The sequence below is a fragment of the Callorhinus ursinus genome, unplaced genomic scaffold (assembly GCF_003265705.2).
Source record: "Callorhinus ursinus isolate GAN/ISIS: 27379988/994484 unplaced genomic scaffold, GSC_fseal_2.0 scaffold3, whole genome shotgun sequence".
Classification (NCBI taxonomy): domain Eukaryota; kingdom Metazoa; phylum Chordata; class Mammalia; order Carnivora; family Otariidae; genus Callorhinus; species Callorhinus ursinus.
This window is the reverse complement of record NW_027397065.1, coordinates 6,646,522-6,659,043: the sequence shown is the minus strand read 5'-3', so window position 1 is coordinate 6,659,043 and position 12,522 is coordinate 6,646,522. Positions and strand designations below refer to the sequence as shown.

General features: G+C 34.0%; 1 protein-coding gene across 16 annotated transcripts in view; it reads left to right on the top strand.

The window, feature by feature from the left end:
• Positions 1-12,522, top strand: part of MEF2C (myocyte enhancer factor 2C) — a 150,775-nt gene that overhangs the window by 49,651 nt on the left and 88,602 nt on the right. For 9 of the 16 annotated variants that reach the window (XM_073887866.1, XM_073887879.1, XM_025866763.2 and 6 more), the window contains one exon: positions 4,805-4,997. In XM_073887866.1, coding sequence (XP_073743967.1) covers positions 4,944-4,997 — 54 coding nt within the window. In that variant the 5' untranslated portion in view covers positions 4,805-4,943. Of the gene's footprint in view, positions 1-1,436; positions 1,665-2,899; positions 2,975-4,405; positions 4,426-4,801; positions 4,998-12,522 lie in introns of those variants that run through there. The other 7 variants (XM_073887893.1, XM_073887864.1, XM_073887872.1 and 4 more) reach the window with 6 other exon arrangements.

Genomic DNA, 12,522 nt, shown 5'->3' with positions numbered 1-12,522 from the left:
AGCAAAGTTTTCCACTTAAAATAATACTGAATCATTTAATTATTTGAATTAGTAATACTGGGCTTAAGATCATTTTTGTCCCTTACTAAGAATCCAGTTTGTATTTATTTAACAGTATAATTTCTTGTGTGATATAGTGTTCTTGGTTTTCAGCCTTGAGTTTTTATAAAACATTATATGGAGATGCTAGTGTTAGTAAAAATGTGAGTCAGTTAAGAAGTTATTTGCTAATATGAGTAAAAGAAAACCAGAATTCTTTCTTTGCAAATTGACATCATATATTTTAATGTTTTATCATTATGCATGGGCTGTTTTTATTTAAGTGACTGCATTGTGCTTATCATAGCAAATACATGCTTTGCAAAGATAAGTTTAGCAGAAGAGAATTAATTTTTCCCCACATCTTTTAATGTGGCATGGCAGTCTCACTCTACGATCAAAACACATAACTGACGGTTGTGTTTAATAAATCAAAGTGTTGTGGGAAGATGATTGAAATCTGAAGATGACTCAGATCCACTTGATATGTGGTTTTCTTCCTACAGAAAACTTATGGTAGACTGCCATTTCCATGTTAGAAGGAACCTAATAGTGACGAGACTGAAATAAATAGTTTCACTATATACTGAAAGTTTATGTTAGTTTCTTTGGTTCTTACTCTGAATTTTTTTTAAAAGAACTTTGAGACCTTCAGTAACATAGGCATTTATTCTCCCCACCCACTTTATCTTTTTTTAAACTATGGGTACAAAGAAGTAACCAATGTGCCTTACTAACAAACACTGGTATATTTTGGGGGGACAGTTTTTGGAATTCTTTTTTTTTTACCAAAAATAAATTTTATCCAGTTGGCATTGGCTCTTGGCCTGTATAGAATTCATTTGCCTCAAAAGGTAAATTAAGATTATATGGCTGCATTAGCTGTGTCAGATGATTTTTGTGAGGCATGATAAAGGTAATGATATATCTCCTACTTCACCAAAGTTAACTTGTTTGTTTTCTTATTTTTATTTCTTAAAGAAATCATACAAAATATTAACCTAGAACTGAAATGGATTTTTCTTAGGTGTTTTAAAACTAGAAATAAAAAATTACATCCCCATGTCTGGATTTCTGTCACTGTCCCTTATCTGAACCTCTCAAAGGCCTCTCTGTGTGTGGTGTGCAGCGCAGCACACTCAGACAGTTCTGCTCAGAGAAGGAAGTGAAGAGTTTTGGTTCCCATTTTACACTTCTGGAACAGTTTAGGGAAGGAAGCACCTTTACACCTTTTATTGTTCGTGGTTGCTGACATCATATCCTTCCCTGACCAGTCTGTGCGTGTTTCCTGCCATTCTGTCAAGATTCTTCTGTGTTACAGGGAGGGATTTGTGGGAGGGAGGGAGGGAGGGAGGGAGGGAGGGAGGGAGGGACGGAGGGACAGAGGGAGGGAGAGAGGGAGGAAGGGAGCAAGAAAGAGTGAGGCAGAGAAGGGGGGAGGAGGTACGTGTCACTCAAGGGAACTTGTTTGTAAATGAGAAAGCTGGGGTAGGAGAAGGATCTTGAGCATCTGTCCACAAGAAATTCTTCTCAACTTGGGTCTCAAAACCACTTTGCCTTCATCTGTCTGCTTATGCCAAACTCAAAGTGAACAGAAGCCTGCCATAATGAAGTTCCCCTTTTTAGTAAGCAGCCTGATTTTATTTTTCTTATATTTAGGTTGACAAAAAGGAAAAAAAAAAAAGACTGTAGCTCTATAGAGTGTAACTGTGGTAGAGCATTTCTTTTTCTTTTTTTAATTACTGATTGTTTCTATGTAGCTCTGTCATTTTCCAAGAATGCTTCTTTCATGTGGAAAGAAGTAGCGGCAAGGCTGCTGGAATTATTTTAAGCTTATGGTTGATTGTACATAATGAAAGTTCTCAGCATAACTTGAAATTCTACTACATGTAGCTTAGCTATTCTTTTCTTCATATACATACAAAACAAATTTTAAAAACTTCTAAAGTTATTTAATCTCTTTTTCAGCTTCTCTAGGCCTCCTACAAGTTAATACTTGAAACTGACCTTACAATATAATTTTTGCATAAAAATCAGCTTAGAGAAGTAGTTACACTAAGAAAACTACTACTGAGCTATTGTTGACCTTCCTAACTCTGAGTTTTTACTGACAGTCTTGAAATGTGGTGATCCATAATCAAATGTTCTAAGGCATGTTTCACGACATATTTTACTTCATGAAAAAATGGCATCGTCATCACATAGTATTCTGCATATGTACATAATAATGTCAGGTTTTGCATTTTAAAAATGTTCAGAAGGCTACCCTTCAAGAAATATTCATTTTTATGGAAAACAAGAAAATATTTTAATTTTACTGAAATTTAAGCTTGTTTCTCTTTACATTACCTTGCATATTTCAAAAAGGAAAATACATCTAATGGTATTTTCACTGACTATTTTATATATATATTTGAAATACGCATACAAATTTTTTCAGGCAAAATATTTCCCATCCTTTTTTAAGAATTAAAAAAAATCCTTGCTCTGCTCTTTTTAAAAAAGTGTCTCTCCTTTCAAAGTTGTGAAATACGGGGTGGTGATATGTAAGAACTCTTCTAAGTTTGGCTCATGAGGAGTTCTCTCTCTGCCTTTCTGAAGAGACTTTTCTCGAGGGATGCTTCTCTGCTTGTTTGGTTATTTGTATTTTGAAACCAGGATCTGTAGAAGTTCTCATCTTCCCCGCCTTGTCACCACACTCTAATCTGTTCACCCTGACCTTCCACCTTAAAGTGAATAAGCGCTTAGGCAGGCATAGTCCTGTAAGCCGATAGTGCCACCGGCCTTAGCCAAATGAAAAGAAAGGAAATTGTCCCATATGTGTTTGCTGTGGATCCATGGGTTGGCTTTTCTGTGACAGAGGAAGCCTGTCTGTCTCTTTGGGGTCTTGCACATGCATGGGAAATGCCATTCTAACGTGCCGCTTGCTTCTAAGGTAAGACTATAGGAAACACAGGAAAGTTGCCCAGTTGAGTGATATTTAAGACGGCTTCTAAAAATAAATAGATGGACTCTGTGTGGCAACAGTAAATTTATAATGCAATTGTGCTTTGTGAATGTTTCATATTTTAATGTGATTTTAATGTCTTATTATAGGTAATTTTTTCATGTGTATTTGTCAAATGTGTGTTATTTACATAACTCTTTAAGACTTTTGAACTACTTCCAACATTTTAAAATTGCCGCTGGAGTAATAATTTTTGATGAGCTCTGTGTGGTCATGATGTTACTCAACATATATAGTATTCCCAAAGGCACAGCTGAGCTGCAGTTTCATAGAAAGGCATTGGGCAAAAGAGAATGGATGGTCTTAGTATTTAAGCAGCGCTTAATCCACCAGAACTAATTATATCATAATAGCTTCTGCAATTAGATAATCACAGAAAATTTTAATTTAAAGAAATTTACTCAAGGTGATAAAGAATTTAGAAATTAAATTAAAGAAATCAAAAGACAGCTGATGAACTGACCAAGTTTATAACAGCTTTCCTGTTCCAATAACTTTGAACTGAAGCCAAATAATCTATTAAATAGCCAGGACATTGGCTTAACATTACATAATACATGTGGGAATTTCTCAGGTCCCTGATCAGACACCAACTAAAACAGGGAAATTCTGAGCAATGCGTAAAGTAGTAGCATTCTTTGACATAAAACTGGATAGAATAATTGAAGCTGTTGCATACAAATGAAGAATCCAATGTGGAATGCTTTCTTGTTAACTTCCACATTTCACGGCAATTCATTTTCATTATGTTCAAGTGTTTTCAGATATAATTTAAAACAAAGTAAAATATATGCTTTTAATACTAGAGTTCTCTGGGTTTATTTTATATTATTGATGATCATTTCTTTAATTTTAATTCATGACCTAAAGGTATCTAGTATATAATACCAGGCTTCTGTAATTTTGTATCTTACTCCCCAAAGACATATGATATGTCTTTTTAAAATATTTAAATTTTAGAGAACTGAGGGCTTATTATAAAAAGTGTAGTTATAAAAAAAAGTATCATTATAAATGGAGTAATACTCTAATTTTTTGCACCATTTCTTTTCTGTGAATGATTATCTTTTTTGATTCTTGTATTCAAGATATAGCTTAAGGGCTTTCAAGAGGAAAAGGAGATCTCACTGCTGATAGCTGCCTATTATGTAAGATTAAATATCCCATATTATTTTTACAGTGTTCTCATAACAGTGACTTTTTAAAAATAAGACTAAAGGATTTAGATTTAAATTAGTTGACATTTACATATATCAAATAGCACTTTCATAATAGTCCATCCTATTTGCATAACGAGGGGACGTTATCACCTCTGCTGTCAAAACACGAGATTGTTTTCCCTTCAGAAATGAATTAGCTGTCCTACTTAGCATACACAGGTACATAAAGGTTCATTAACTCTCTGATTTAGGTAATTTTTCATAATAGAAGGGTGAAAATAGTCACCCAATTTCATTAAAAAATATTAAGGAACTCGTTGCAAAAGATACATTTCAAGTGTTGGGCTTTGAAGTATAGTTTTTGTCATTTAAATGACTTGTTAAATTACTTATGAGATTATTTTAATTATAAAAACAAACCGTCCCTATTTGATATGCTCCTGCATGGGATATACTATGTGCTTTTAGTACTTATTTTCATTCATTTGATTGGCTTACTTTCATATAGTTCTCTTTTTTAAAAAATTAGAATATGATCGCTCTTATGAAACCGCTTCTCTGTTAAAGTGGTATTTGATTTTTCTCTTTTGTCCAGCAGGAACGAATGCAGGAATTTGGGAACTGAGCAGTGCAAGTGCTGAAGAAGGAGATTTGTTTGGAGGAAACAGGAAGGAGAAAGAAAAGGAAGGAAAAAATACATAATTTCAGGGACGAGAGAGAGAAGAAAAACGGGGACTATGGGGAGAAAAAAGATTCAGATTACGAGGATTATGGATGAACGTAACAGACAGGTGAGCGGGGTAAACTTTTTCCTGCATCATTATTTACATGGACTATTTATTACATTTTCCTCAGGTATTTTAAAGATACTGAAAACCTTTTGAACTTATAAACATCCATTAAGAGAAGTTTCAGTGAATCAAATGTGGCCAGTTTAAATGCTAATATTCTATCCTGTGTAAAGGGGAAAAAAATTACCTTGTCTGTTAGACAAATGGTTTACACATTCATGATTGTTCACTTTTTATTTCAACATAAATTTTGAATGGGAACTGTACTTCTGTAATACGAATAGCTTAATAATTAAGAGTTAATAAGCATAACATTGCTACACTGCATGCATCATCAAACAAAGATATTCTTATACATGGAAACAAGGCCTTTTGTGGTCATCCATTTGAAGGTTTAGAATATAGGCTTATAAAAATGGCTTTCATTGTATTCACAGTAAAAGAGACTTTGAAATGTATTCAAAATATTTAGCATGGTGCTGACAACAACAACAAACACCCTCACCAAATATTAGTAACTTAAAACATATAGGCAAAAACTATTAGTTAGTTCACACCATGTTTAAACCATGAATTTTATAAACAAAGAGGCAGATGATGTTACAATTTTTTTCTGCAACTCCATTGATAATGCTGTGTGATCCCATTAATGTATCCTAAAGATTTTATGTATCCAAATGCTCTATTCAGCAAAGACTTGTATATCATGAATATCTGTGATTTGACTATTTTTCTTCACACTTGGGGAGAGTGCATTTAGTTAGGTGATATAAGGATAGCTGGGTGGTTTGTATGCATTCTAATGTTAAATAACAAAATATGGGAGAAATTGCCGTACTGCCAGATCCCAACTATTACAGACAGATAATGGAACCTGCAAAACAGGCATTCCTTGACCATGGGAGAGAAGAATGTTTTACCTGTTGGCCATTTACTCTGAGGAAAGCTAAGAGGATAGCCTTGGAGATGCCCTCACCGGACTTAATTTTCCCCAAATAAAGACACTCTATCTCTCCAGTTGTCCCTTTCTGTCTTTTTGGAACTGCAAGTGAGACTAGAACTGATTTGTGGTTTAAGTTTTTTTATATTTTTTTCTAATTTTATTGAGAAGTAATTGACATACATCACTGTATAATTTTAAGGCATACATTGTGTTGGTTTGATTTACATATATTGTGAAATGATTACCACAATAGGTTCAGCTAACACCCATCATCTCATACAGATACAATAAAAAGAAAAGAAAGAAGAGAAAGAAAAAATAATTCTCCTTGTGATGAGGAGTCCTAGGATTTACTCTCTTAGCAACATTCCTGTATATCATACATTGGTGTTATCTATAGTCACCATGTTGTACATAACATCCCTAGGACTTATTTATCTTGTAACTGGAAGTTTCTACCTTTTGACCACCTGCATCTGTTTCTCCCTCCTCCCACCCTCCCCCTCTGATAATCTCAAATCTGATCTCTTTTGATGAGTTTGTTTTTTAGATTCTACATATAATTGAGATCATACAGTCTTTTCTTTGTCTGACTTATCTCACTTAGCATAATGCCTTCAAGATTCATACATGTTGTTGCAAATGGTAGGATTTCCTCTTTTTTATGGCTGAATAATGTTCCATTGTGTGGGTGTGTGTGTGTGTGTGTGGGTGGGTGGGTGTGTGTGTGTGTGTATAACCACTTCTGTATTCATTCATCCATCAGTGGACACTTAAGTTGTTACCTGTGTAAATTATAATGAATAGAAGCTGTTCTTTATGCCATCAAAGCCAGTATGTCATTAAGAGATAAAGAAACTTTTTAGATTTTCCAAGTTTATACCCCCTTAAATTGTTGTATTTAAGGTACGTATGACTTGAACTATTTTTGGCTGAAAATTGAGCTAAAGGATAAACAAAGGTTTATGATGGATTTCTTTATTGTTTTCCTATACATTGTTTATTGCTATGGGTCAAGCCAAAAAGTAGTAATTCTGTCAATATAAAACCACAATATTTTTTAGTTGACTTATAACTTGAAATTGAAATTAAGATTGAAATATTGAACACCATGTACCATTGACTATTTAGACCCGATTATTTGGACTAGAATCTATTTTGAGTGTAGTTAGAAATTATATGACTTAGTACCTACATTTCATTAATAATGCCAGGTAATTTTTAGGTTCATGAAATTCATTGTATCTTCCTTTTGCTTACAAAGAGAGAAGAAAATTTCTGTAGGTTGAATTCATGAGTTTTCATCATGCTATATAAAGGAACATAAAACCCATACAGGGGTGCAAGAATTTTAGCACATGCTTTTGAGCTAATAATTGAACATCTTTTCTTAATTTAAATATGGTTGTATCTACAATTGCTGTTACTCTCATCCATGTCAGAAGTCGTCATAATTTTAGGAGAAGAAAAATTGTTAAATTAGGTTCAATTTAGATTATTTTTTTAATGTTAAAGGTGAATTCCTTGATTTTATTCTATAGAAATTTCAGATCTATGTAGTTTTCTCCACACTTTAGGTACAGCGGGCCCTTCACTCATCCTCTTAAATCAATTTGGTAAAATTGAAAACTGCCATGTTTTAATGTATATTTCAGTGATTATTTTAGATGGCTATTGACAGTCCCCAACATCCATCTACTTATAAATGTTTGTTATGTATACCACTCACCTACTACAAGAGTGGTCATGAGAACCTAAAAGATGTAGGTCACTTCTATAATCAACACTAGCAAACCGGCAGGAGCAAATCATCCCAAGTGTGGAGGCACCCCCAGCCTGGGCTTCCTTTAAACTATGTGTTCACATGTTGAAAAGAAAAATGTTAACTGTTTTGCTCTTTTTGAAGCTTCCACCACTGCAGACTCCCTAATAGAACCTCACACAATGGTTCAATGTCATCTTTTCTTAAAAAGTACTAAAAGCGTGCTCTGCCTTTTTAGGTGTTTATTTGGCTTATACAGAAAACAGGGTGTGTTTTTACAGAATAAGACATAGAGACTTGAAAGTGTGAAATGAAATATTACAAAGCTGATGTATAAGTTGAATATCATTAAGAACTAGCACTGCTATTAAACAGAGCAGCTATCTGTTTAAATTGAATTTTGCCCTTCCTCTGCCTTTCATAATGGAAGTAAGGAGAACAACTAAAATTCAGAAACTCCAGTTGTATACATAAAATAGTTTAAGGGAAGGAAAAAAATTAACAGCTCTTTTTATTGTTCAAAATTTGTCCAGAGTTTCTGAGTTTATGAAAACTACTTATTTCTCAATTTCTAACTGAAACTGGACAGATTACTTAAGCTAGCTTGTTAAAATAAATAAAATCATGAATTTTTAATTTATCTTAAAGAAATTTCCAGTTAACTTAATAAAAGCAACATGTACCAAGAATTACATATGTATCATTTCATTTAATTCTTATTAACCCCATTTACAGTTGAATAGTTCATTTATTTATTAAATCAACAAACAGTATTAGATTGCAGTGTGCCTGACATTAAGTATTCAGTGGTAAACCAGACGAATCTCATACAGTTTTATCATCTGCCACAGAAGTCAGCAAACTTTTCCTGTAGAGGGCCAAATAGCAAATATTTTTGACCTTGTTAGCCATACAGTCTTTGTCTCAACTACTCACCTCTTCCCTAGTCACGAAAGCAGCCATGGACAATGTGTAAATGAATGTGTCTGTATTTGAATAAAACTTCACTGACAAAAACAGGATGGACTGTATTGGGCCTGTGGGCCAGGTTTTGTGGATCCCTGGCTTAGTGGGATGAAGCAGACATGAGATATGCAAATATATAATAAAAATGTTGTAAATAATGTGCTATGAGTGAAATTATCAAATTATTAACAAGAGGTACTTTATTTAGATTGGGGATTAGATGAAGGTCTCTCTGAGGAAATGCTAAAAGATGGAAACTAAGACATGAGTCAGAGTTAGGCAGGTGACAACATTCCAGATGGAACAATATTTGCAAAGCTCCTTAAGAACCGAAAGAGCTTGCTAAGGAGCCAAGGGAAAGCTCGTGGAACTTGAGTCTGATGTGTATGACTTTAGAGAGATGAGAGAAAAGATTAGATGCAAGGCAGGGCCCAGATCATGCAAAGCTTTGAAGTTAGATAGTAATACTAGGGGTGGCCAAGATTTGGAGCCCACATCTTTCAGATTAAAAAACAAAACAAAACAAAACATGCTTTTCTCAATTATGTCATGTTGCATCCTGTGTAATATAATGGCTAAGAGCATGGTTTTGTGTCTTTACTTTTTCCCAATTACATCATACTGCATCCGGATAACATAATGGTGAAGAGCATGGTTTTTAGACACATATGAATCTAGCTCTGGTCCCAATTCTGCCCACCTACTAGCTGTATGACCCTCCAGCAAGTGACTTAACCCCTCTGAGCCTTATCAGTTCCCTCATCAGTAGAGTAAGGGTTAAATAATAGTACCCACCTCATCAGGTCATTGGGATAATTAAATGTAAAGCATCTAACATATAATAAATACCCAATAAATGTACCCATTAGCTGTTCCTATTAAGACTCAGGCTCTCTAAACCATTAGCTGTTATAAGTTAATGTGACTTCCATCAAAACAATTCCGGCTCTGCATCATACCTAAACCTTCATTTCAAGAGGGTTTTACCTTTAAAAGGCTATTGGGGAGCTGGAAGGAGAAATGGAACAGAGCAGAGCAGGAGCACAAAGGAGGCTTTGGAAGCTCACAAGGAGCAAGAGAATCCTTTCAGGGCAGAGGCTGATGGCAGAGGATGGCTTGTGGACCCAAAGGAAAATCACAGACATTTGCAGAGCAGGGCTTTTGACAAGGATGGGAAGAAGTAGTTTTCCAAGTTCTAAGCTTGTGGGACTTATTTTCCAGTTATGTTACTGACCAAGTTATTTTGAACTTCTTATCACTGTTTTTATCCCTTCCAGCTTCCAGCTTATTCTAACACTACAATTCCAGTGTCTCCATCTGCATTCTTTGTTTTTACCCCTTAAGTACCTTCAGTAATCAGGCAATAATGTTACCTTCCTTCATATGGTACCAGTAAATATGATCCTGAAAAAGCCAGATTTTTTAAATGAGTTTTGCCCTTGTATGACTCTTTTTACAAATAGATTAGACTTAGAAATCTGTGATATCAGTTGTTTCAAGAGGACAGATATATAAAAATTAGGCTTTTCTAACCTAAACCTGTTTATACGTGTATGTTTGCATTTTAAATTCTCAGCTTCCCTACTTTGAAAGGATAAGAAGAGAGGTAAATCCAAATGCATTTGTGTGACTTGTTATAAAAAGGCATTTAAATGTTTGACTAATTGTAAGGGAAAAAATGTTTGCCAAATAACACAGTTATGGCCTAATATAGTAAGTTAAGGGAAAAGGTTTTTTAAATGTCTTAAATTCTCTTCCATCAGGTCTGGCACACTAATAGTTTTTGCCAGCAAACAAAATTTCATGTAATTATCAGTGCAATAACTAGAGCACAAATTAAAGACAATTAGCAGCATTCTCCTGTTAATAGAACAAGAGAATCCCCTTATGACTAAAAAGAATTCAGAGATCGTAGCTGTTAAATTTTCTAACTTTTTCTCTTTCTTATGCCTCTATGTCAGTTTCTTTATACTACTTATAAATTACCTTAAATGGGCTCAGAAAATAATCCTGGAGAAATATGTTCAGTGTGGATACAACCTCTGAACAGTTTATACATACAGATGTTTTTAAACTAAATCTGATATTTTTTAAAGTAAACTGAATAAAAGAGATTTATTGATTTCCTCAAATGACTCTGTTTTAAAAAGAAATGAATATTACTCCTTACTTTCTCCTGCTTGCTACTATTTTAGGCAGTTCTTAGAATTTAAGCTAAAATTTCAGGAGAATTTTTACTGTAGTGTTCCTCCAAGGTGGTATCCAGAATCCCAGTAAATAAAAGGCTAATTACAGTTCTAAACTTGAGAGTAACAACCTACTAACTTACTCTTTAAGTGTAAGGAACTAGATAATTTAGAAAGACAAATAAACTGCTTCAGGAAGTAACTTTGTGATGAATTCTGAACCATGACTCAAGGAACAGAGTAATCCAGTCATATATTTTTTCTTTTGTCATTTGCACAAACAAAACTTCCAGTATCATTAGTTGTTTGTATGTATACAAAGCAAGTATATATTATTAGAGAGGAAATTAAAATACTATCAGAAAGTTATCCATGTTCGTCAATGAATGTCTGGAACCTTCTTTTAAATCAAGTGAATAAAAAGTTCAAAAAAATCACAAAAGTGTTGATTTAAATTAAAATAAATCCACAAATACCTCATAATGATGATTGTTATGCCTTTTTTTCCCCTCAGTGTCATTTAACAGCTAACTGCCTCCCCTAAACTTGGTTTTAATAAATAAAATTAGGGCATATCATAGTAATATATTAGCACATGGTAGTACATTTCAGAATTGAATTATAGGGTATATTGATGCATCCTGTGGATGCCTACTTAAAGCTTCCCCATGCACATAAGTTAAATCATTCTTTCATTAATCTTAAAATCACCAAGGGGAAAAGTTTTGTTCAGAAAGCTGAAATTACTGGTGATTGAAGAGACTGAAAAAGGAAATCAGAAGGAAAAAAATGTACTTTTGTGAGTTTCCAAATCAAAGAAGTAGCTAGAGTGCTCAGATGTACATTTAACAGCTATGACATCAGGCCATTCATTTCTATTCTATTCCTAGCAATTTAAAAACAAATCACAAATCGTCTCCCCACTATATGGTTGAATCATAGAGATAGCGTGCCACACACTTGCTATGCATCCCATACATGTGGGATATTTTATATTTGTATTGAATAGATCTATTCCTTTACTACCAGAGAAGTATTGTCTCAAATACCATCAAACTCATTCATTAGCTTTCCTTTGATAGGGAATCAAAAAAGTTTCACAAGGAAAATGGTAACTATTTCCTCCATGTACTTGAGGGCTTCAAGATGTTTTGTTGTTTCAGTTCTAATTTGAATATCTCATATCATTTCCATTTCCATTTATCATTTAGAAAAATCCCGATGCTTGTATTTAGTGTATCTCAATCATTTTGTGTAGAAAGTTGGCATTGAATGGCACCTTTCACCTCTGCAAACGCATGCACACTCCATTCTGTCTGCTACAAGTCACCTTTTGCTTTGCAAACGCACAAACTGTGTGACATTGTATTACTGAGAAACCAACCCTAAAAATATTAACATTATAAATAGACCACATAAACCAAGAAGTTTCTTCCAAACTGTAGATTAAAGAACATGTTGCTAATTTTTTCAAAAGCTTTGTCTTTTGCAGTCTAGACTTCCTCTAACATTGTAATTTATTTGTTCAAAATAAGCTCCTTCAAAAATTATGATGAAAGTATTTTTAAAGTTTACATCCTCACATACTCTTACTGGAGACAGTATGGCAACTCCCCCTCCGCACCCGCAGAATAATAGCTTTGGTTTAAAAAGGAAAATAACATAATT